The sequence below is a fragment of the Chrysochloris asiatica genome, unplaced genomic scaffold (assembly GCF_000296735.1).
Source record: "Chrysochloris asiatica unplaced genomic scaffold, ChrAsi1.0 scaffold00028, whole genome shotgun sequence".
NCBI lineage: Eukaryota > Metazoa > Chordata > Mammalia > Afrosoricida > Chrysochloridae > Chrysochloris > Chrysochloris asiatica.
This window is the reverse complement of record NW_006408546.1, coordinates 1,507,258-1,529,426: the sequence shown is the minus strand read 5'-3', so window position 1 is coordinate 1,529,426 and position 22,169 is coordinate 1,507,258. Positions and strand designations below refer to the sequence as shown.

General features: G+C 43.3%; 1 protein-coding gene across 1 annotated transcript in view; it reads left to right on the top strand.

The window, feature by feature from the left end:
* The first annotated feature begins 864 nt into the window (after positions 1 to 864).
* The window catches only part of GALNT15 (UDP-N-acetyl-alpha-D-galactosamine:polypeptide N-acetylgalactosaminyltransferase 15), a 48,261-nt gene continuing 26,956 nt past the window's right edge, over positions 865 to 22,169 (top strand). Inside the window, exons 1-3 of the mRNA XM_006840004.1 lie at positions 865 to 1,409; positions 19,925 to 20,091; positions 21,950 to 22,154. Of these exons, the coding sequence (XP_006840067.1) occupies positions 865 to 1,409; positions 19,925 to 20,091; positions 21,950 to 22,154 (917 nt within the window). The remainder of the gene's footprint in view (positions 1,410 to 19,924; positions 20,092 to 21,949; positions 22,155 to 22,169) is intronic.

Genomic DNA, 22,169 nt, shown 5'->3' with positions numbered 1-22,169 from the left:
CACCTTCGGGAGGCTGAGGCTGCCAATAGACATGCAGCTTCTTGCTTTCAGATCACATGCTGTGAAGCCAGGATGGAGCATTCTGTACTGCCTGGTGGGGCAGGGAAACAATTCTTCCTGTAAGTGAAATTCAAATCTGAATTCCTGGGATGCTCCTGTTTTGATTCTAGCAGTGACAGCTTTTATTTTCTCAAGAGGCTGTGTTCCTCAGATCATGCCAAAGCCCGGAACAGTGAGGGCATTAGGACCAAGAGCAAAACGAGTGCTTGGCTCAGGGTTGTATCTGGCAGAAGGCTCTCAGCTGAGTCTGAGTACAGAGCTATGTGTGAAAGGAAATCAGGCACTGCCTGCCGCCTTCACATTTGTTTGATCTGACCCAACTGGAAGCATCCAAAGGGTGTCTGCTGTCAGTTCTGCTGGACTGAGGACCCACCAACTCACCCCGACATCTCTTAGCAACCTGAGCATCCATGCAAGGGGTGTGGGTGGGAGGCAAGGAACTAAACACCTGAGCAGAATGGAATAATTATTTTCCTGAGAAGAAAAACAGGCGGTGCAAACAGAGCAAAGTATTCCATTTGAAGTCTCTGTGAATGGGCTTTCAGAAGGCAATTTGACACGCCCACCTAGAGAGAACCTGGGTTGGATCCTGGGGCCTGTGACTTTCTGATTGCAAGTGAAAGTGTGTCTTACACACACTGTGCACCAATGTCAGATGGAAAGAAAGCAGCTGGTTAAGTGAGAGGACAAAAGCTCCCAGGTGGAACCAGGAACCTAGGTTCTACTGCAAGCTTCAAGGCACCTGGAGCAGGATGAGAAAACAAAGTTGAACATGACCTGTTGCATATGGCAAGTTCCAGCAACATGCTAGTAAGGAAACGATACAGGCATGGACCATGCAAACTGCAGTTCCTGGTGTTGCTCCTGATGCTGGGATGTGTGCTGTTGATGGTGACCACGCTGTACCCTCCTTTGCAGACCCTGCAGCAGGCAAGCACAGCCCAGACCTGTGGGCACAGCCCTGAGGCTGGGTACCGCCTGGACTTTGGGGAATCCCAGGAATGGGTACTGGAGGCTGAGGATGAGGGCCAAGAGTACAGCCCGCTGGACGGCTTGCCCCCCTTAATCTCACTGCAGGAGGATCAGCTCCTGGTGGCTGTGGCCTCACCTAGGGCCAAAAGGAACCAGAGCCAGGGCAGGAGAGGTGGGAGCTACCGGCTCATTAAACAGACAAGTAAGAGGCAGGACGAGGAGACCTCAGAGAGGGACTGGGGGGCCGAGAAGGAAGATGGGGAGGTCTCTGAAGAAGATGAACTTACTCCACTCAGTCTGGACCCTCAAGGCTTCAATGAGGTGCTCAGCCTCCAAATCCCTCTGCAAAGGACCCTGCCTGAGGTGCGGCACCCAAAGTAAGTAAGGCCTTTTCTTTTCCTTGCCCCAGTTCTGGAGTGCAATCAGGTGGTAGACCATGCAGACATGTGATGTTCCTGCACTCTGCCCCCACTGTTCCTAGACCATTGCTTCTCAAAGCGTGGTTTTCTGGACCAGCAGCAGCAGGACCATCACCTGAGGACTAGTTTGAAATGCAAATCCTTGAGCCCCACCTATGAGCTGCTGAATCACAAACCATGCATGGGGCTCAGTGACCCTTGCATTTAACAAGTCTAGGTGAAAGCGGCTGACCCTGAGAGCAGGTAACAAGGAGCTCTGACTTGTTCAATCTCTTCCTTGTTGTGGCTTTTGGCTCTTCTGGCTTTGCATTACCAGGTCAAACAGCTTCCTCTGAAAAAACAGAAACGGAGTTACAGCACATGTTCTTCAATGCAGTTTTAACATCTCCAAGATTTAACATCTCCAAGTTCTAACACTCAGATGCCATTACATTTTGGTATTAGGATTATTGTTAGTATTTGCTTTTATTTTGGATCAAAATAACAAGCATTGCTAAGTTGATATGATTTTGTTACATGGACGTGGCTTGAATCCTGGAGTCCTGATGTGGCTCTGTGGGTTCATTCGCTGTGCTTTAAAGTTAGTTTGAACTGCAAGGTTGGCAGTTCAAGTTCACTCGTCACTCCTTGGAAACCCCATACAGGGTCATTATTAGTTGGAATCGACTCAACAGGATTGAACAACAACAAGGCTCAAATCCAAGAGCTTTTTCTGTACTTACTCACAACATCCTTACAACTGTGTAAAATGGAAGCTAGTTTTTTCATGATGCCTATTTTATAGTATAAGGAGCTCTGGTAGTGTAGTGGTTACAAATTGGGCTGCTAATCTCATGGTCAGCAGTTTGAAAATACCAGCTGTTGCGTGAGAGAAAGATGAGACTTTCTGCTCCCGTAAAGATTTACAGCCTCAGAAACCTTATGTAGGGTCACTGTGAGTTGGAACCGACTCCACAGTACTTAACAACAACAACAACAGTTTTTTGGTATGAAAACAAGGCACAGAGAGACTAAGTAACTCTCCCACAGTCACACAGCTACTAGGTGCAAAGCAGGGATTTGAACCCAGGCTCCAATCTGCCTTCACCTCTCTGCCAACTTCCAGGACAAGCTGTTTTAATAGCCCACTGGCTCCATATGATAAATACTGGACTGCGAACCACAAAGTCGGCAGTTCGAGCCCACGAGCCACTCTACGGAAGAAAGATAAGCCTTTCAGCTACCACAAAGATTTACAGCCTTAGAAACCCTATACAGGGCAGCTATGAGTTGGAACTGACGGGATGGCACTTAACAACAACAAAGGGACTAGTGCCAATGCCCCAAACTAGAATACAGTGCTGACCTGGCCACAGCCTAACCCCGTAGGGTGGCCCCAGCCCTACGCATCCTCAGGAGGCAAGGTGTAGGTGTGGATGACACACAGCATAGCCATATCCGGGGAGGTGGTGGGTACAGAGAGGTAGAGGAACCCTCCCAAATGCCACCCTATCACCACCCTGACTGGCCATGAAGAGGGGGTCTGGATACATCCAGGAGGGAACAGAAGCAATGCCCCACTCTCCTCGCCCTAGTCAGGACCTGCTATGGGATCTTCAGGTCTTTTCAGGAAACTGCTAGGTCCATCCCACTTCCAGTCCCCTTTCATACCCACCCAGGCACCCAGCCCAGCTAGGCTGAGTGATCTAGATCCTCTCCCTGTAAGCCATTGCTCTTCCTGGAGCCCAGAGAGTTATCTTAAGAAGTAAGCACTCTCTGTTCTTCCAAGGCCTGGACTAAACTGAAGTGAGTGGTGTGCTTGAGGCAAGATTTAAGGAGGTACTCACTCTCAGAGTTGGGCAAATACAGGGTCAGCACCTAGTAGTGAACGCCTCCTTAAAGTTTGTACTCTAGGTGCCTCACTCACCTCACCCTAGTCCAGGACCCAGCTACTCTCAAGACTTCAGGTCCAACCCAGTCTGATGCTGTCTTGGCACCCTGGGGATTTCATTCTTAGCCCTTGTTACAACCAAAGCTAGTTAATGTGTTTCTTTTTCTCAATGCCTGCTTCTCTGTGGGCTCCATGGAAGGTCCAGTTTGAGGCTGTGTTGTACAGCCCAATGTGCAACACAAAGTAAAGAAACAATTGCTGAATGAATGAACGTACATCGAATTTTCAAGACTCTTTTACTAGATTTTCTCATTAGTCTAAAGGAAGGATGAGTTATCACTATTTTGCCAAAAGGAAACATTGCTTTGAAGAAGCTCTCTGGCTACCAAAGCTGTGTGTGTGTATGTGGGACTGTGTGTCCACATTGTGTGAGTATATTGTATGTATACATGTATGTGGATGCAGTGTGTATGTTTATGCATGTATGTTGTGTGTGTAGTGTGTATAGTACATGTATGTGGTACCTATCCAGTATATATGTGGAACAAGTGTACGCTGAGCATGTGTTGTGGCATGCATATGTATGAGTTGTTATGTTGTGCACATGTGTGTTGTGTTGTCTGCTACATGTGTGCTGTTTGATACATTTGTGATGTGGTATGCATCGGTATTATGCATGTGTGTCATGATGTGTTTATTTCACATGTTTGTGTCATGTGTGCACGAGTACTGTATTGTGTTGCATGTGTAGAATGTTCATGCATTTCTATTATGTGGGTGTGCACCACATGTGTTGTATGTTTATGTGCGTATATGTTGTGTGGGTGGTACATGTGCAAGTGCGTTGTATAGATTATAGGTGGTATGGCATGCACGGTTGTGTGATGTGTCTGTGTGTGTAGTGCAACCGTGGGTGCATTTGCATTGTGTTTGTGATGTGCATATGTGTGTACCATTTCAATGGTTGTTTTTCCAGCCCTATGTCCAGCACCCCCTCCTGCTAGGGTAACTAACTTCTCCACATTTGCCCAGGACTTTCCTGGCGCTTTCAGCACTGAAAGCCCTGTTGCACTGTCGTGCTGCAGTGAGGAAACCCCTGAATTCCAGGGAAGCTGGACAGTTGTTCTTCCCACCCCAGCTTCCGGATCTCACGGGACCGCCCCCAGCTCTATCCAGAGGTGTGCGGCGCCCTCTGCTGGTTCTAGCCTGCTTGGCATCCTGTGCATCCCAGGCCTTGGCTTCCTCTCCCAGCTGCAGTTGGGACCTCCCCTTCCTGGCAACACGCCAGGTTACACAGGGAGTCCTTGAAAACCAAGGGTCTAACTCCTATCCCCCCTCATCCAGGTTAATAGAACGCCTCCTCCCATCTCTTTAAAGACTGAACCATAATACAGTCCTTTGAAAACAAAACAAAAGGAAATTCCACATAGTAAGCACCTACTGTGTGCACAGTCCTGCACTGCTGCTTTCTAGTTCAGAGCCTGGAGAACACTAGAGCACTCTGTGAGTCTCTGCATCCTGCTGCATTGCCCCAAGTGACATCACCTGGCCTCACCCAGATATACTGGGCTCCATTGCCTAACCAAGACAAGACTTGCTGGCCCCAATTCTGTATCAAAATCTCAAACCAGCCTTGGTCTCTGATAGTTCCCCTTTTCTAGACTACAGGCCTTTTCGGAACAACTTTAGGGTCATAATTGGAGGTCAGTTTGAGAAGCAGGCATGCAAAGGAAGTTACCAACAATGCAAGATGGAAAAAATAAAGTCAGTATGAGAGAGGTCAAAAGACAGCTCTTGGAAAGAGGTAGCATTGTGTTGAAGATTTGTTGAGTACTTACTATGTGCCAGGTACTAAGTGGTTGTCATTCATTTAATATTCATATCAGTCCCAAAAGGTAGGTCATGAGCCATGGAGTTGGTTTCTACTCATAGTGACCCTGTATAGGGTTTCTGAGGCTGTAAATCTTTAAGGGAGCAGAACGCCTTGTCTTTTTTCTGCGGAACTGCTAGTAGTTTCGAACTGCAGACTTTGATGTTAGCAGCCCAACTCATAACCACTACACTACCAGAGCTCCTTTTATGGATAAGAAAATGAGGCACAGAAAGAAGAAGGCAATGGTCTCAGGTTACCTGACCAGGTATATCTAACACCAAAGGCATGCTCTTAACCACCATACTTTGTGTTCCATACTGTATGTTCACTATTACTTAGTAACCTTGTGCAAATCACTCAAGTTCTCAGAGCCTTAGTTTTCTCATCTGTAAAATGGAGATGATAATGAAACATCTGCAGAGGGCTGGTTGTAGATTAGACGAGACAAAATATGTGTTGATTCTTTACCGCACTAAATTTCATACAGCTGTTGGCCTTTCTCATGTTCTTTGAGTAAAGGACCCAGGAGTAAGTTGGAGAGGTGGAGGGAAAATGGAGCAGGTAACTGTGGATATCACAACAAGGTCCTTCCTCTGACTAAAGGGTTATTTTCTACCCCTTGGGGATGCTAACTCATCAGATCACAAATCTGGATACACCTTGGAATTATCTGGAAAGTCGGAAGAATTACACATGCTCAGGTCACATTTCTAGAGATTCTTACTTCACTGGCCTGGGATGAGGCCTGGGTGTCTGGAGATTTAAAACCTCTCCAGGTGGTACTAATGTGCAGCTAGGGTTGAAAACAAGGGCTGCAAGGCATTAGGTTGCCTGCTGCCCAGAAGGCCACGGGTGCAGGGACAGAATCATTTTGGCAGTAGTTTTGTTGTCAAGAAGAAGGGGGTGTTGCAATCCACGATGGTCCATTCAGTTCCCTTGTGAAGCCTGTGTCCTGCCAGGCAGTGAGTCACTCCAGGATGACATCCCTCACCCCTTATTGGCTCACTTAGCTGGGACTGCAAAGGAGACAGAAGACAGCTGACAGAATGTCAATTAATCTGAGAACGTGGGCACAAGCCTGGCGGGCAGGGCGCATCGGACGGAGGAGGGAGCAGGAACGGGAATGGGGGGTGGCTGGAACTCAGCTCATCCCATTGAGGCGAAACAACCCAGGTTGGACAGAATGAGTGGGTTTTGGACCTTGGAACCTACAGCTTCGAAGATTTGGACACCCAGAATCCAGAGAACCCATGATGGGGCCAGCACCCATCACACCACCATCTTCCTCTGGATCCATTACCCTTCAACGGAGTGGTGATGTAGAGTGAACAGACTTATACTTTGGAACCAAATGTGCTCACAGAAACCAGTGTGGCAGAGTCTTGCTTTGTGCTTAGAAACAAACCCAGGCTGGCCTTGAGGATGCTTCTGGAGATGGTTAACCTGTAATTTTTCTTTTTAATTATTAAGGAAACTTGGTTTTATTTGTCCTAGCTGTTCTGCGGGAGAAAGATGAGGCTTTCTGCTCCTGTAAAGATGTACAGCCTCAGAAACCCTGTACAGGGTCGCTATGAGTCGGAACTGAGTCCACGGCACATATCAACAAACATCAACAGTGCCACTCAAAGCATTAGTCTCAGATTTGCAGAATTGCGGGCCCCACTCAGGCTATTAGAGAAAAATCACTATTTAAACAAGATCCCTAGGCAATTTATAGTCATGGTAAAGTTTGAAAAGCATTGCTGAAGTCTGTGGTTTACAGCTGCACATCAGAATCTACTGGAGACTTTTGCAAATAATCCTGTGCCGGTCCCACCTCAGACCAATGAGATAAGATTCTCTGAGAATTCCAGCTGATACCACTGTGCACCCAGGTTAAAAAAACAACACAGATTTATACCCTTGTAGGAGTCCCTGGGGAGTCCTAGTGTTGTACTATAAGATAAGCACTGGACTGGGAACCACAAGGTCAGTATTTCAAACCCCCCAGTCACTTCTTGGAAACCCTATACAGGGCCACTATGAGTTGGAGCTGACTCAATGGTGTTTAACAATAACAAGGAGTCCCTGATAGCACAGTGGTTGAAGCGCTTGGCTGCTGACAGGTCAGTTGTTGAAGCCTACCAGCACCTCCACAGGAGAAAGATTTAGTAAATATTAGTACAACAGAAATGAAAATGAAAACTCACCCATGAAATAAACTCAGAACAGAAAACTATGTGGAACAAAGAAACCAGAAGCAGCACAAAAACACACACACACATACAACAAAATTACAGCAACCAGTTCACACCTATCGATAATAACAGTGAATGTAAATGGATTCAGTGCACTAGACCAAGAGACCAAGAGGAACAGAATGGCTAAGAAAACAGTATCCTTCAATATACTGTCTACAAGAGACCCATCAAAAAGATGGAGACAGCATAAATGTCCATCAAAAGAAGGACAATTAAACAAACCTTGGTACATGCACACAATGGAATATTATGCAATGTTGAAGAATGATGAACCTGTAAAATACCTCATCACATGGATAAACCAGGAAGACATTATGTTGAATGAAATTAGTCAATCACAAAAGGATAAATATTGTGTGAGGCCACTGCTTAGTTATCTAATGCTGCTATAACAGAAATGCTTCAGGTGGATGGCTTTAACAACCAGACATTTATTCTCTTACAGTTTGGGAGGCTAGCAGTGCAAATCCAGAGGGCTGTCTCTAGGAGGAGGACTTCTCTTTGTCAGTTCTGGGGCCCTTTCAGCATCTGTTGATCAAGTATTCCTTGGAGATTTCCATACATCTTGATACCAATCTTCCCTGGATCTAGGAACGTCACAGTGTAGGCACCCCCAGTTCAAAGAAAGCACCCCACTTCCAGTTCTTCTTTCTTGGTGGCACTAGGTCCTTCTTTCTCTGCTCATGTCTGCTCTCTCCTTCTTATGTCTTGTAAAATAAAAGGTGTTGCATGCCACGCCCTTAGGAACTGCATCAGGGCATGGTGAGATGGCGAATCCCATTATTATCCTTATCCTGACCTCTTGTCATCTTTGCTTTTGAGTATTTGACCTTTTGGTCTCATACTGATGGTTTGTAAGTAAGACACTCATCTTTTAAGTAAGACTGTTGTTTCCTTGAAAGGTGACCTTAGAATAGATTCTAGGTTTAAAGAGTGTCTCAGGGTTAGAAGCCCTCTGCTCTCAGCTGTTCCCATTTGTCTGGATTTTTTTTCCCCCTCAAGACTTTGAGTTCTCCACATTTTTCTTCCACTCCACACAGGACCATCTAATGTGACTCTGGTCAGAACAGTGGTGTTGATCAACAGCAGGATCCATCATCTAGTTCTTCTGGGTTCAGGAAGAATGAGGTTGTGGTTCATGCAAATTTGTTTCTTCTCTGAGAGTTTGATTATCTTCTTACTGTCTTGTTCCTGGTGAGTAGAAACCCATAGTTGTGTCTTAGATGGACACTAACAAGTTTTTAAGACCCCAGACACTACTCACTTCACTGGGATGCAGATAATGATTTTTGGTGATTATGTTATGCCAACTGACTGAGTTGCCCCATGAGATTATAATTCTAAGCCTTTAAACCCTGGAAACTAATCTTAAAATGTATTTGGCTATGTTTGAGGAGTATCCATATTTGTGTCTTCGATGACTATATGTGCAGACACCCACATATTTGTATTTACATATAACTAAACCCTGCACAGGATCCCTATGAGTCAGAATTGACTCAATGACACTTAACAACACACTAATAACATAGATAGATATTTCTGGATTTTAGGATAAGCACTGGAACTCAAGGTCAGTTTGAACCAAAAGGTTGATGGTTCAAACTCACCAGCTGCTCCTCAGAAACCCTATACAGGATCACCAAAGTCAGAACTGACTTGATGGCACTTAACAACAACAATTCTATCCTTAATCTTCTTATTGGTTTATCATATTAGGAAAGATCATTACATAGCTGTCAAATCACTGAGAATCATGGTCCAGTTAAGCTGACACATATTTTGGGGGGACACAATTCAACCATGACAACCACTATTGTAAAAAGTCAGAAAAGATTGAAGCTGTCAAAGACTTCATTTTGCTTGGATCCACCATCAACATTCATGGAAGCAGCAGTCAAGAAATCCAACACATTGAATTAGGCAAATCTGCTGCAAAAGACTTCTTTAAAGTGTTCAAGAGCAAAGATACCAGTTTGAGAACTAAGATGCACCTGATCCAAGCCATTATATCTTCAATCACCTCATATGCATGTGAGAGACTGTAGAAGAACTGATGGATTAGGGTAAGGTGTTGGAGAAGAATAATGAAAAGTACCGTGACTGCCAGAAGAACAAACAAATCTGTATCGGAGTAAGTGCAACCAGTATGCTCCTTAGAAGCCACGATGCTGAGGTTTCATCTTTCATACTTTAGACATATTATCAGAAGGAATCAGTCCCTGGAAAAGGACATCATTCTTGTTAAAGTGGAGAGTCAGTAAAAAAAAAAGGAAGATCCTGAATGAGATGGGCTGACACAGTAGCAGCAGCAGTGGGCTCAAGCGTAACAACAGCTGTGAAGATGGTGCAGGATGGAGAGTGTTTCATTCTGTTGTGCGTAGGGTTGCTCTGAGTTGGAACCAACTTCCCAAAACCCATTTTACAAATGTGGAAACTGGTGTTAAGTGAATTGCATACTTAGAAAGAACTTATTCTAATCAAAAGGACTGTAAGAAATAAGAATTAATGACTGAGGGCATAACTGAGTCTGTGGATTTGGAAATCATTGAAAGGAGGGTTGGTTATCAGGGAGCTGACATTGCATGCCCAGACCACATAAGGACAGACCTGGGATTTGAACCCAATGTCAAAACTTGGGCTCCTAGCCACTTGGCATCCTCCTAAGATGCCATAAGCTCAGGCAGTTTTTGGACAAGGTGGAGTCATTGTTGAGTGCTCTCAGGGCCTGCCTTCACAGGTCATAGAGAGGGCTCATTCCATTTGCCATTCCCAGCTGTCTCTGTGCTGCCCCTCGTCAAGATGATGACAATGGGGCCCATAAGCTCAGGCATTTAATTGACACCCCTCCTTCCAGAGGTATGGCATGAGTCCTGGGTTAATATCTATTAATCCTATACGGTACAACTTCCTTTCTCAAGCATGGTAGGTAGACACAGAGGTGAAGTAGGGGAGGACAGTACAGGGGAGCATATGTCCCCTGGTGCACATCCAGGTGGATCCCAGGGGAGGTGCCACAAATAGGAAAGGTACCTGACTAAGGCAGCCAGCAACAGGAGGGAAGCCATTTCTGCTGACTTACTGTAGTTATCAACATTTATTCTTCTTGAAATTGGGAATGGGAGTACAATTTAGCGATTGCCCCAGGTACTCATTACCCTTTCTAAGCCCTGCCTCATTCCACTGGGGTCTGGGAGCTTCCTAACTGTACGGTCCTCAGGCTTTCTTCCCAGTGACCCTGCACACCAGAAACACAACCATAAATCCCTGCTCCTCTTAAAAACTTCTCACAGGCGCAGATACACCCGGACTTGCCAAATTTCTGTTTATGACATTTAGTACTGCACTGCAGAGGGGTGTGGAGGGTGTTGGGCCTGCTTACAAACCACAGCTGTGTTCATTCAGAGCCCACACTGTCCCTCTCCTAAAACAGCAGGCTATTTCCATGACTATTTTCGGCTCTTATCTCTGGGCAGTTCTGCTTAGAGAGATATTCTGAAGCTTTCTGCTTATGTCTTGAAGGCTGTATGAACCTCTGGGAGACAGTGAAGGGTCCTTTCTGAGCTGATGCAGGAGACCCACCCTTGCAGTTTGGGGAAGCAACTAACTTGGCCTTCCAAGAGCTTTCAAGAACCACTTGACCCTCAAAAACTTTTGGCTGTCTTTGAAGTTTATCCTACTCCTCCACCATCACCAGCTTGCCATCCTTTCTCACTGTGAAGAGAGGGCCCAGTCAGATCTGTTCCTATAACACAGAAAATCCTGGAGTGAGGCAGCTCCAAGTTAAGGAGGAAGAGTCTATACAATTCTCCTTTGAAATGCATGCTCTTTGGTCTTTCCTCCTCCTTCATACCTCTCCTGCCCAGTGTAGTCCGGAAGAATCAAGACTTTAAAGGATTTCAGAGCTGGAAGAGCTTTAGAAATACATCCCCTCATGTTCTGAGTAAATACTAACAATAACAAACACTGATACAGCACTTAGTCCTGGTGTGACGCTATAGGATCAGCACTGGACTGTACAATGGACTGCAAGGTCGGCGGTTCAAATCTACCAGCCACTCCTCCAAAACTATATACAGGGTCACTCTGAGTCAGAACCAACTCAATGGCACTTAACAACAACAACATATAGCATTTACTCTGTGTAAACCCCTATTCTAAGAACTTACTCTGTTGTAAAGAAAGCAAAAAGATTCATCAATGGACCAATAAACAACATCCATATAAATGGAGAAAAGATTGAAGTGGTCAAAGACTACTTTTTGCTTGCATCAAGCATCAGCACTCATGGAAGCTGCAGTCAAGAAATCAAACAATGTATTATATTAGGCACAAGACCTCTTCAAAGTGTTCAAGAGCAAAGACGTCAGCTTGAGGACTAAGGTGCACCTGACATAAGCCATGGTATTTTCAAGAACCTCATATGCAGATGAAAAATGTGATGGACTGCAAAGTCAGTTTGAGTGAATGGACAGTAGAACGCACCCCCAGAGTGTTCTACTATGCATGCGCAGAGACCTACTTAAAATTTAAAGGAACAGTTGTCACTTAAAAACAAATGCCAGCACAAAATGACCACAGCTGGCCCTGAACTGTTTATCACTGAGCAAAAGGCCTGAACAGGGGTTGTGGAGTTGGAAGGACACAGACTTAAGTAACAAGCTAAAAATTAAATCCTGAGTTACATCATAAAGACCAATAGTGGCATCTTGAAATTTCTCAGGCATCCTTGAAGGCAAGAAGCCAAAAGAGGGACATTAAAGTCATACTCATATTTGGCGACGGAAGTTTTTTTTCTCTTCTCTCTTTTCTGTGATTATAGACCACAGTATCCAACCTGTCTCTTCTGCTATTGCTGTTTTGGTTTTTGGTCCCCTCTTTCAGGGAGCTCTTGCTCTCCCTACATTACCCAAGAAGAAACAGCAATTATGGTCATATAGTCAAGCTACAATCACACCCTATAAAATCCCATCATCCAGGCAAGAACCAATACCAGCTGCCATACATCAGGTAGGCAGCCTACACCTGCAACAATTACTCTGAGTTGAGTAATAAGAAGAGTGAAAAAGGAAGCCCATCTCCTGATCACATCTACCTGGAGGAAATCAGAAAGCATAATAAAATACCAAAATATACACTTATATAAGTATTAAGGTCATAGATAACTACTGAATATGCCCAATAAACAGATGACTGTTTCTGGACATGTCCAGAAACAAGATAAAGTGACTGAGACAAATAAGCTAGAGGTAGACATAGACTCCATATTGGAAGAAGGGCAGGCTTTGGAAATGCCTGAGAAAGAATTCAGAAAAATTATATTGAAATGTATCAAAACACTTTACAGAGAAGTTGAGAAAAATAAGTTGTGCTACAGAAACAATCGAGTAAGATAGATACAGCATTGGAAACAATTGAAAACCTACAAAAACAGGTCCAAATGATTAATAATAGAATATCAGAAATGGACAACACATTGAAAGGGCAAAGGAGTAGAATTGAAGAAATGGAAGATAGAACTGGTGAGCTGGAAGACAAATCTCTCAATACTACTAAGATAGAAGAGCAAGCAGGAAAAAGGATAGAAAAATATGAAGAAGGTCTAAGATTCATGTTAGACAATATGAAAGGAATAACTTAAGAATTATAGGCATTCTAGAACAGGAAGAATCATATGCATATGAAAGTTGGACAGTGACTAAGGAAAACCATAGATGAGTTGATGCATTTGAGTCATGGACTGCCAAAAGAACAAACTAATCTGTGTTGAAAGAAGTACAGTCAGAGTGCTTCTTGGAAGCCTGGATACCCAGACTTTGTCTCTCATACTTCAGACATATTATCAGTAGAAACCAGTCCCTGGAAGAACATCACATTTGGTAAAAGTGAAGGTTTGGAGAAAAAGTGGACGACCCCAATGAGATAGATTGGCACAGTGGCAGCAGCAGCAATGGCTCAGATGTAGCAACATTTGTGAGGTTGGTGCAGGACCAGGCAGTATTTCATTCTGCTGTGTATAGGATCGCTATGAGTTGGTACCGACTTGATGGCATTTAACTACTTTGAGGAGGCAACTTTTCCCCAGTGATACAGTAAGTAAGTGTCTCGTAACATGAGAAGCTAATCTTCCAACACTGTAACAGTCAGTGTTCTAATGCTATTCTCTGGCCAGTATTTTCAGTATTAGATTGCCTATTCCTTCTTCCTAGTCTGTCTTGGTCTGGAGGCTTCTCTAAAACCTGTCCATCGTAGTTGACCCTGTTAGTATTTGAAATACCAGTGGCATAGTTTCCAAAATCACAGCAACATACAAGCTACCACAGTACAATAAACTAATGCCAAAGATGAAAAATTTAAAGTTTTTACCTACTTCTACAATCAGAAATTGATCAAATATGCAATCAAGATGTATTGATAACACTGGCAAATGGAATACAAAAATTGGAAATAAAGACGGATCAGGAGTTGGAAAATATGGCCTTGTTGGCAGAAATTATTCTGGAGATAGCATAATAGTATTTTCCAATACTAATGACCTATCTTTTGGAAATATGTTTTTGAATAACATAAATGACATGTGATATGTGGGGCTCACCATAAGGAATACATAGGAATCAAACTGACTACATCTGTGGAAAGAGATTATCGTTGTTGTTGTTAGGTGTCACTGAGTCAGTACCAACCCATAGCAACCATATGCACAGCAGAAGGAAATACTGCCCGATCCTGAGCCAACCTCACTACTGTTGCCATGGTTGAGTCTATCGATGCTGCTACTTGACCAATCCATCTCATTGGAGGTCTTCCTCTTTTTCTCTGACCCTCCACCTTACCAAACATGATATCCTTCTCTAGTGACTGGTCCTTCCTGACAATATGTCCGAAGTATGAGAGACAAAGCTTGGCCATCCTGGCCTCCAAGGAGCACTCTGGTTGCACTTCTTCCAACACAGATCTGTTGGTTATTTTGGGCTGGAAAAGTTCGATATCATCAGTCAGAACAAGGCTGGGGTTAACTATGGAACAGACCATTAATTGCTCATATGTAAGTTGAAGCTGAAGAAAAATTTTTAAAGTCCATGAGAGCCAAAGTACAACCTTGAGTATGTCACAGCTGAATTGACAGACCATTTCAAGAATAGATTTGATGCACTGAACACTAATTATTGATGATTAGACAATCTGTGGGATGACATCAAGGATGTCATACATGAAGAAAGAGAATGCCATTAAAAAGAAAGATAAGACCAAAATTAATGTCTGAAGATACTCTGAAACTTTCTTGTGAACATAGAATAGTTAGAGTAAACAGCAGAAATGGTGAAGTAAAAGAACTGGGCAGAACATTTCCAAGGGCTGTATTTAAAATGAGTTGGAAACAACTTGACAACACTGTATTTCATTATAAAGTATTATATATAGGGAGTATTATGATGAAATGTGTAATGACCTGGAGTTAGAAAATGAAAAGGGAAGAACACATTTGGTATTTCTCAAACTGAAAGAACTGAAGAAAAAAATTCAATCCTTGGTTTGCAATATTGAAGGATTCTATGGGCAAAATATTGAATAATACAGAAAGCATCAAAAGAAGATGGAAGGATTACACAGAATCACTGTACCAACAAGAAATGGCCCATGTTCATCCATTTCAGGAGATAGAATATAATCAAGAATTGAAGGAAGAAGTCCAAGTTACTCTGAAGGCATGGGTGAAAAACAGGGCTCCAGGAATTAACAGAGCACCAATTAAGATTCAAACAAATGGATGCAATGCTGGAAGTGCTCATTCACCCATGCTAAGAAATTTGGAAGACAGCTACCTAGATAACTAAACGGAAGAGAGCCATATTTAGGCTCACTCCAAATAAAGGCAATCTAACCAAATGTAGAGATTGTCAAACAATATCACATATCACAGGCAAGTGCAATTTTTCTAAAGAAAATTCAAAATCTGTTGCAGCAGCATGTTGACAGGGAACTGCCAGTAACTCAAGCTAGATTCAGAAAAGGATGTGAAACAAGGGAAATCAGTTCTGCAATTAGTTGAAAGCAGAAAATACCAGGAAGATGTTTACTTGCATTTTTATAAACTATGCAAAGGACTCAACTTGTGGATCATAACAAATTATGGATAACACTATGATGAACAGAAATTCCAGAACACTTGTATTTTCACACAAATAATGCATGCCATACTCTCAGCCCCTTCACATGTTAGTCTCCTAGGTGCATTATATGTGAAAAAATACAGTAGTTGCACTTGTGTTAGACATGTGCATAGATCAAAATGCAGTTGTTCAAAAAGGTCAAGGGGATACTGAATGGTTTAAGTCATAGATAGCATATGTTAAGATTATATCCTTTTACTATACTCATTCAATCTGTATGCAGAGCATATGATCCAAGAAGATGGATTTTATGAAGAAAAAGGTGGCATCAGATTGGAGGAAGACTCATTATACTCTTGCTTGCTGAAAGTGAAGAAGACTTAAACTACTTAACTGATGAAAATCAAAGACTACAACATTCCATATGAATTATACCTCAAAGAAAACAAAAATTCTTACAACTGGACCAATAAACAACATCATGATCAAAAGGAAAAATACTGAAGTTGTCAAAGATTTCATTTTATTTGGATCCACACAATCAATGCCCATGGAAGCAGTAACCAAGAAATCAAATGACAAATTTCATGAAAGAGACCACAATAAAGTGTTAAAAAGGAAATATGTCACTTTGAAGACTAAGGTGTGCCTGACTCAAGCCATGGTATTTTCAAATGCCTCATACGCATATAAAAGGTGGACAGTGAATAAGGATGACTAAAATGATACATTTGCAGAAGGGTGTTGGCAAAGATACTATGGACTGTCTTGAAAGAAGTACAACCATAATGTCCCTTAAAAGTGAGGATGATAAGACTTCATCTCATATACTTTAGACATGTTATGAGAAAGGACCAGTCCTTGTAGAAGGACATCATGCTTGCCAAACTAGAGGGTCAGCGAAAAAGAGGAAAACCCTCAGTGAGATGGCATTGTTACAGTAACTGTGCCAATGGGCTCAGACATAGCAATCATTGTGAAGGTGGTGCAGAACTAGGCAGTGCTTCAGTCTGTTATCCATGAGGTCAATATGAGTCAGAACCAACTAAATGGCTCTTATCAACAACCGCAACAAAGTGAGCAGAGAGTAGGGCCTTGAGTACCAACAAGAAAGAAGAGTTGAAGGTGGATCACATTCTTTCGACCAGGAATTCCTGTGCAGAGAACTCAGGGAAGACCAATGCTAAGACACATGTAGATCTCCAAGGAACTCCAGGCCCACAGGTATTGAAAGGAGACAAAGACCTTTCCCCAGAGCTGACAGAGAGCTTTCCCCTAGAATTGGAGCCCTGAGTTCAGACTTCTAGACCCCTGAACTGTGAGAGAATAAATTTCTCTTAAAGTCATCCACTTGTGAGAACTAAGACATTCACTCAATAAAGATTTCTCTTCAGAGCCACAGGCATTCTCTGTCCCTGTGCCATGGATTTGTCTATATCCACAGCTACAAAGGAAATGGAAATGACATAACTTTTGAACCTGCGGGTGAGCACATCTGGGGTGATTCTGAGAGAAGAGTAGAAGACTGGTGTCTCAGAGGAGAAAAGCTTCCAAAAGAGTGGCAATAAGGGTAAGGGCTGGGGCAGAGAACATGGGGAGGGGTGATGAAAGGACTCAGCAAAGACTGTGGAAGTAAGGGCAGGGGAAGCTGGTTTCATTTTGAATCTGGGATTTGAACAGCCCTGAAATCAGATTGTCAACGTTTATACAAAGTTCATTATTATATTTATCTTAAGATGCTTTGAAGGATGTTGCTATCCATTTAGGGACTTCTTTCTAAAGTCATAGGAACTTCTTTTACAAATTCATACTAAAGTTAAAAACTGGTGAAATCAGAACGAGGTCTGTATTTGTACAATGTCCGTTCCCGACTGTGGTCATTTTTCTATGGTGATGTAAGAGAATATCATTGGAGAAAGATGGGTAAAGGGAGCATGGGAACTCTCTGTACTATTCGTGCAGCTCTTGGGAGTCATAAACTATTCCAAAATAAAAGTTATAAATTAAGAAAAAGAAAGTGATGAAAGACCATTGCTTTGCCTAAAAACATCTAGTATGATGATAACAATTCTCCCATTTTACTTTGGCTACCAACAAGCTCAGAGTCAAATTAAAAATTCATTCTAGAAATATTCAGGCTCTTATGACCTGTATATTGTTCTTTCTCCAAATGTTGACTTTCTATATTTACTCCTATTTTCTGGCTCCTGACTTTCCATGTGTTATTTTTATTTTACCATGATTTTATTCTGTGAATTTTTGTGAGGGGTTTTAAATCCTTTCTGGAAAGAAACAGTATGTAAATAAAATTACTGGTAGAGCTAATTTATGAAGTCTGAGTGTTTGTTTTTTAATCATGTAGGATTTCTGTTTTCCTGTTAACTGAAAGCATTTTTTCAGTATCAATTCTGCCCCTTCCTAGATAGGATTTTTTCCTGAGACTATGCAGGATTCAAAGAAGACATGGAACATGGAGTGAGGGATATCATTGCTGATATCTTGACTAAAAGCAGAGAATACCAAAAAGATGTTTACTTGTATTTTATTGACTATGCAATAAAAGGAAAGGTGTGTGCTGGGGTTGTATTCTTTCACCATACTTATTTATTTACTCTGCATTGAAGGTTCCAGTCTTGGTTAGAATGATAGCAGGCAGATGAACACTCAGCTAATGAGCTGTGCAGGTTTTTCACCGTTTCAGGGAGTGTTCCCTCAGGGAGGGCTAGCTGGGGACCACTCGAGTGAGCCCTTGCTGATAGTCTGAGTCTCTGCCAGCAGGTTCACAGTCAGAGATGACTTCATTAAGTGTTGCAAGTTTAGGGTCCCTGAGACAACTCCTAGTCATATGCAAATACTTCTCTGAGAAGAGACACAATTTTAGCAGCTGCAACCCAGAAAGAAACCCTTTGGAAATGCATTACAGAGAAGTTCCTTTTGTGAACAAGTCTGAGTCACACACTCCTTATATCGGCTTGTTTTTGTAATTCATTCAACTGTGAACCTACTTGGAACTCTCAACAGACCCAAAGTACATCAAATGACAAGCATCCTAATCAACCAGAGAGGAGGAAGAATCACTGACAGGCTCCTGGCAGAGGTAGGAGGCAATGCTATGTACCCCTGTGTATCTAGCCACAGGGCAGCCAAGTGCAGTGTGAAAGGCATGAGGCTTTGAAGATACAAAGCCCAGTTCTGTCACTGAAGATATGGCCTCGATGAGTCTCATCTCCTTGCTGTACCTCAGTTTTCTCATCTGTAAAATAGTGGTATTACAGCTCACCAGGGAGTCCTCATGTGGCGCTGTGAGTTAATGCACTGCAATGTCAGTTTGAACCACAAGATCAGCGGTTCAAGCTCACCAACCACTCTTTGGAAACCCTATACAGGGTTGCTATGGGTCAGAACCAACTCAATGGCACTTAACAATAGTTCACTTCACAGACTTATAATAGTATGAACATTTAGTAATGTGTGGAAAGGTCACAGTGTCTGGCACATGGTTGGCAATCACAAGTCTCCAGTCCTGTCCCCTCTACAATTACAACAATAACAATAACAATAGCTAAGATCCATTATGTGCCAGATGCTGCTCTCGATTATAGGAATGTTGTTGTTGTTGAGCACCGTCAAGTCAGTTCTGAATCATAGTAACCCTGTATAGGGTTTCTGAGGAGCATCTGGTGAGTTTGAACTGCTGACCTGTGGTTCATAGGCCAGTGCTGATCCTACAGCGCCACACCAGAAGGCCTTGTTATCGGAATACAAAAAGAAATAAAATAGGGCCCCTGCTCTTGAATGGATGTTCATAGAGCATGTTCTATGCATACCACCCTATTTAAGATTCGTAACAGCCCTATGAGGTTAGTGGTGGTATTCATTCTCATTTTACAGATGAGAAATGGTAGCAGCACCTCTCAACTGCACTAAGTCAGCCATGGATTAAAGACTATAAAGGCATTCTCAGGGGTCTGGGGGTGTTGGGAGATAATGGACCACACTAGTGAGGAATGAAGGAGCTTTGGTAGCGTAGTGGTTATGAATAGGGCTGTGAACCGGAAGGTCAGCAGTTAGAAACTACCAGCTGTTCCGGCGATCTTGCAGGAGAAAGATGAGGCGTTCTGCTCCCGTAAAGATTTACAGCCTCGGAAACCCTATACAGGGTCGCTATGAGTCGGAACCGACTCCACGGCACACAGCAGCAGCAGCAGTGAGGAATGTGTTCTCTTATATGGAACTTCTGAAATAACACAGGAAAGCTAGCTGATGTGTTGGATGAGAGTGGTTGTTAGGGCCTCAGCCAAGGTCTGGGCAGGTCAATGAGAGTATGCTGGTGGCTTCTTGCAGTCTTTCTCATGGCTCCATCATTTTGTTTCCCACAGGTGTCTACAGCAGCACCCTGGGGATAGCCTGCCCACAGCCAGTGTCATCCTCTGCTTTCATGAGGAGGCCTGGTCCCCCCTACTGAGAACTGTGCACAGCATCCTTGACACAGCACCCAGGACCTTCCTGAAGGAGATCATCCTAGTGGACAACCTCAGTCAACACGGTAGCAGCAGACTTCTTCTAAGCTCCCTTTGGCCTCCTAGCAGCAAGAGAGTCTTGATAGATGAGTGTTTCTAGCTACCCTGAACAAAATCAAGATTCTGTTAGTAAGGTAGAAGTGGAGAATGAATGTTGAGGAAGACAACTTCCTGTTGTTGTTAAGTGCTGTTGAGTCGGTTCCGACTCATAGTAACCCTGAACAAGGTTTCCAAGGAGCAGATGGTGGGTTTGAACCACCAACCCTTGGTATTAATCAGTGCTTATCCTATAGAGCCACACCAGGACTCCAAGCAGTGTTCGGTAGGTATAGTGGAGTCTCAGAGGGACTGGTCCTCAGATGTGTAAATTCATGAAAGCGAACAGATCCCTCTCTAGGGAATGAACTGGTATTAACAAGGGTACCCCCAAGAAGTTCTGTCAGGGACAGTGTTCTGTGTAACTCCTGGGCACATCCAGGAGAGGTAGCTCTAGTTCCTCAAGACAAGTCTCCAGAAAAGAGTACAGGTTGCAGTTAACAGCACATAGAAGAGTACAAACCAAACCACCCAGAGCGTGTGACTAGAACAACAGTATCTGCTGCAGCTCCCCACTAGATTCAGAGAATGGTAGCAAGGTCCTGAAAGTCCTCTTCTAGTTTTATGACACCATCTTTCCTGATTTTTACTGGTGAGAATCATGCCAAACTCTGGAAACATCTTCCCTTTTAGCAGCAATGGAATAATGTACAAGGGTAACTAAAAAATGATCACTACCCTGTACAGGGTCGCTATGGGTCGGAACCGACTCGACGGCACTTAACAACAACAACAACATAAAATAATAGAAACCATTATTAAACAAAACTATCAAAAGGTGAAGCTATTGTTTCTCGACATATGCTCCATCTAGGACTATACACTTCTGAAGGCTGTGTTTCCATCTTTCTAACCTTTTCCCCAAAGAATTCTGCATATTTTCCAATTTACATCACATCAAAACAGCACTCTGGGCATCTTTCAGGAACTCAAATGGTGTTCCTTTCAAATGTTCTTTGAGTTGTGGGAACGCAAAGAAGTCTGAAGAGGTAAGATCGGGATTGTAGGGTGGATGGGGTAAAATGTCACAGTAAACTTTTCATAGGACAGTCTTTGCCACCCTCAAAGAATGAGCAGGTATATTGTCATGATGAAAAAAATTTTCTCAGCAGAACTTTCCTAGTCTTTTTCTCACAGTGCAGTTTTCCCTTTTCTTAAACCTTCTTCCTACTAAGCTCCCTGTGATAATCCTCTGTCCTGCAATAAAATCTATCAAGATTGCCCTTTTTGAATAATAATTAAAAAAAAAAAAACAAAAAACACCTGTTCCATAACCTCTGAGCTGACCTCTTAGAAGTCACTGTTTTGATTAGACCTTTGTTTTGAAGTCACCTCGCTGTTGTTGTTAAGTGCCATTGAGTCAGTTCTGACTCATAGCAACCCCGCATAGGGTTTCCAAGGAGCGGCTGGTGAGTTTGAACCTCCAACCTTGTGGTTCAAACCAACCTTGTGGTCCAATACATTAGCCCACAACGCTACACCAGGACTCTGAAGTCGCCCTAGTGGGACTAAAACAAGTATATCACTGAGAGAACTTGTCTGCAACCACCCATTTATCACAGAGACATGTTTAAACATGTTTTGTTTGGGATAAACCCATGCATGTATGAACTGAAAACCTAGTAGCAATACTTTTTGACTTACCCTCGTTTTTGATTTTTGGGGTCCTTTGAACCTCACTAGAGCTTCAAAGAGATGATCGCTGACAATCATCTTAGTGATGGTCATCATAATCTCATTTGGCCATGACATCTGTGACCCAACTGACCACAACCCTGTTGATTGCAGGACAGCTCAAGTCGGCTCTCAGCGAATATGTGGCCAGGTTGGAGGGTGTGAAGTTGCTCAGGAGCAATAAGAGGCTGAGTACCATCCAGGGCCGGATGCTGGGGGCCACCAGGGCCACAGGCGACGTGCTGGTCTTCATGGACTCCCACTGCGAGTGCCAGCCAGGCTGGTTGGAACCTCTCCTCAGCAGAATAGCTGCTGACAGGTAACTCAGCCCTTG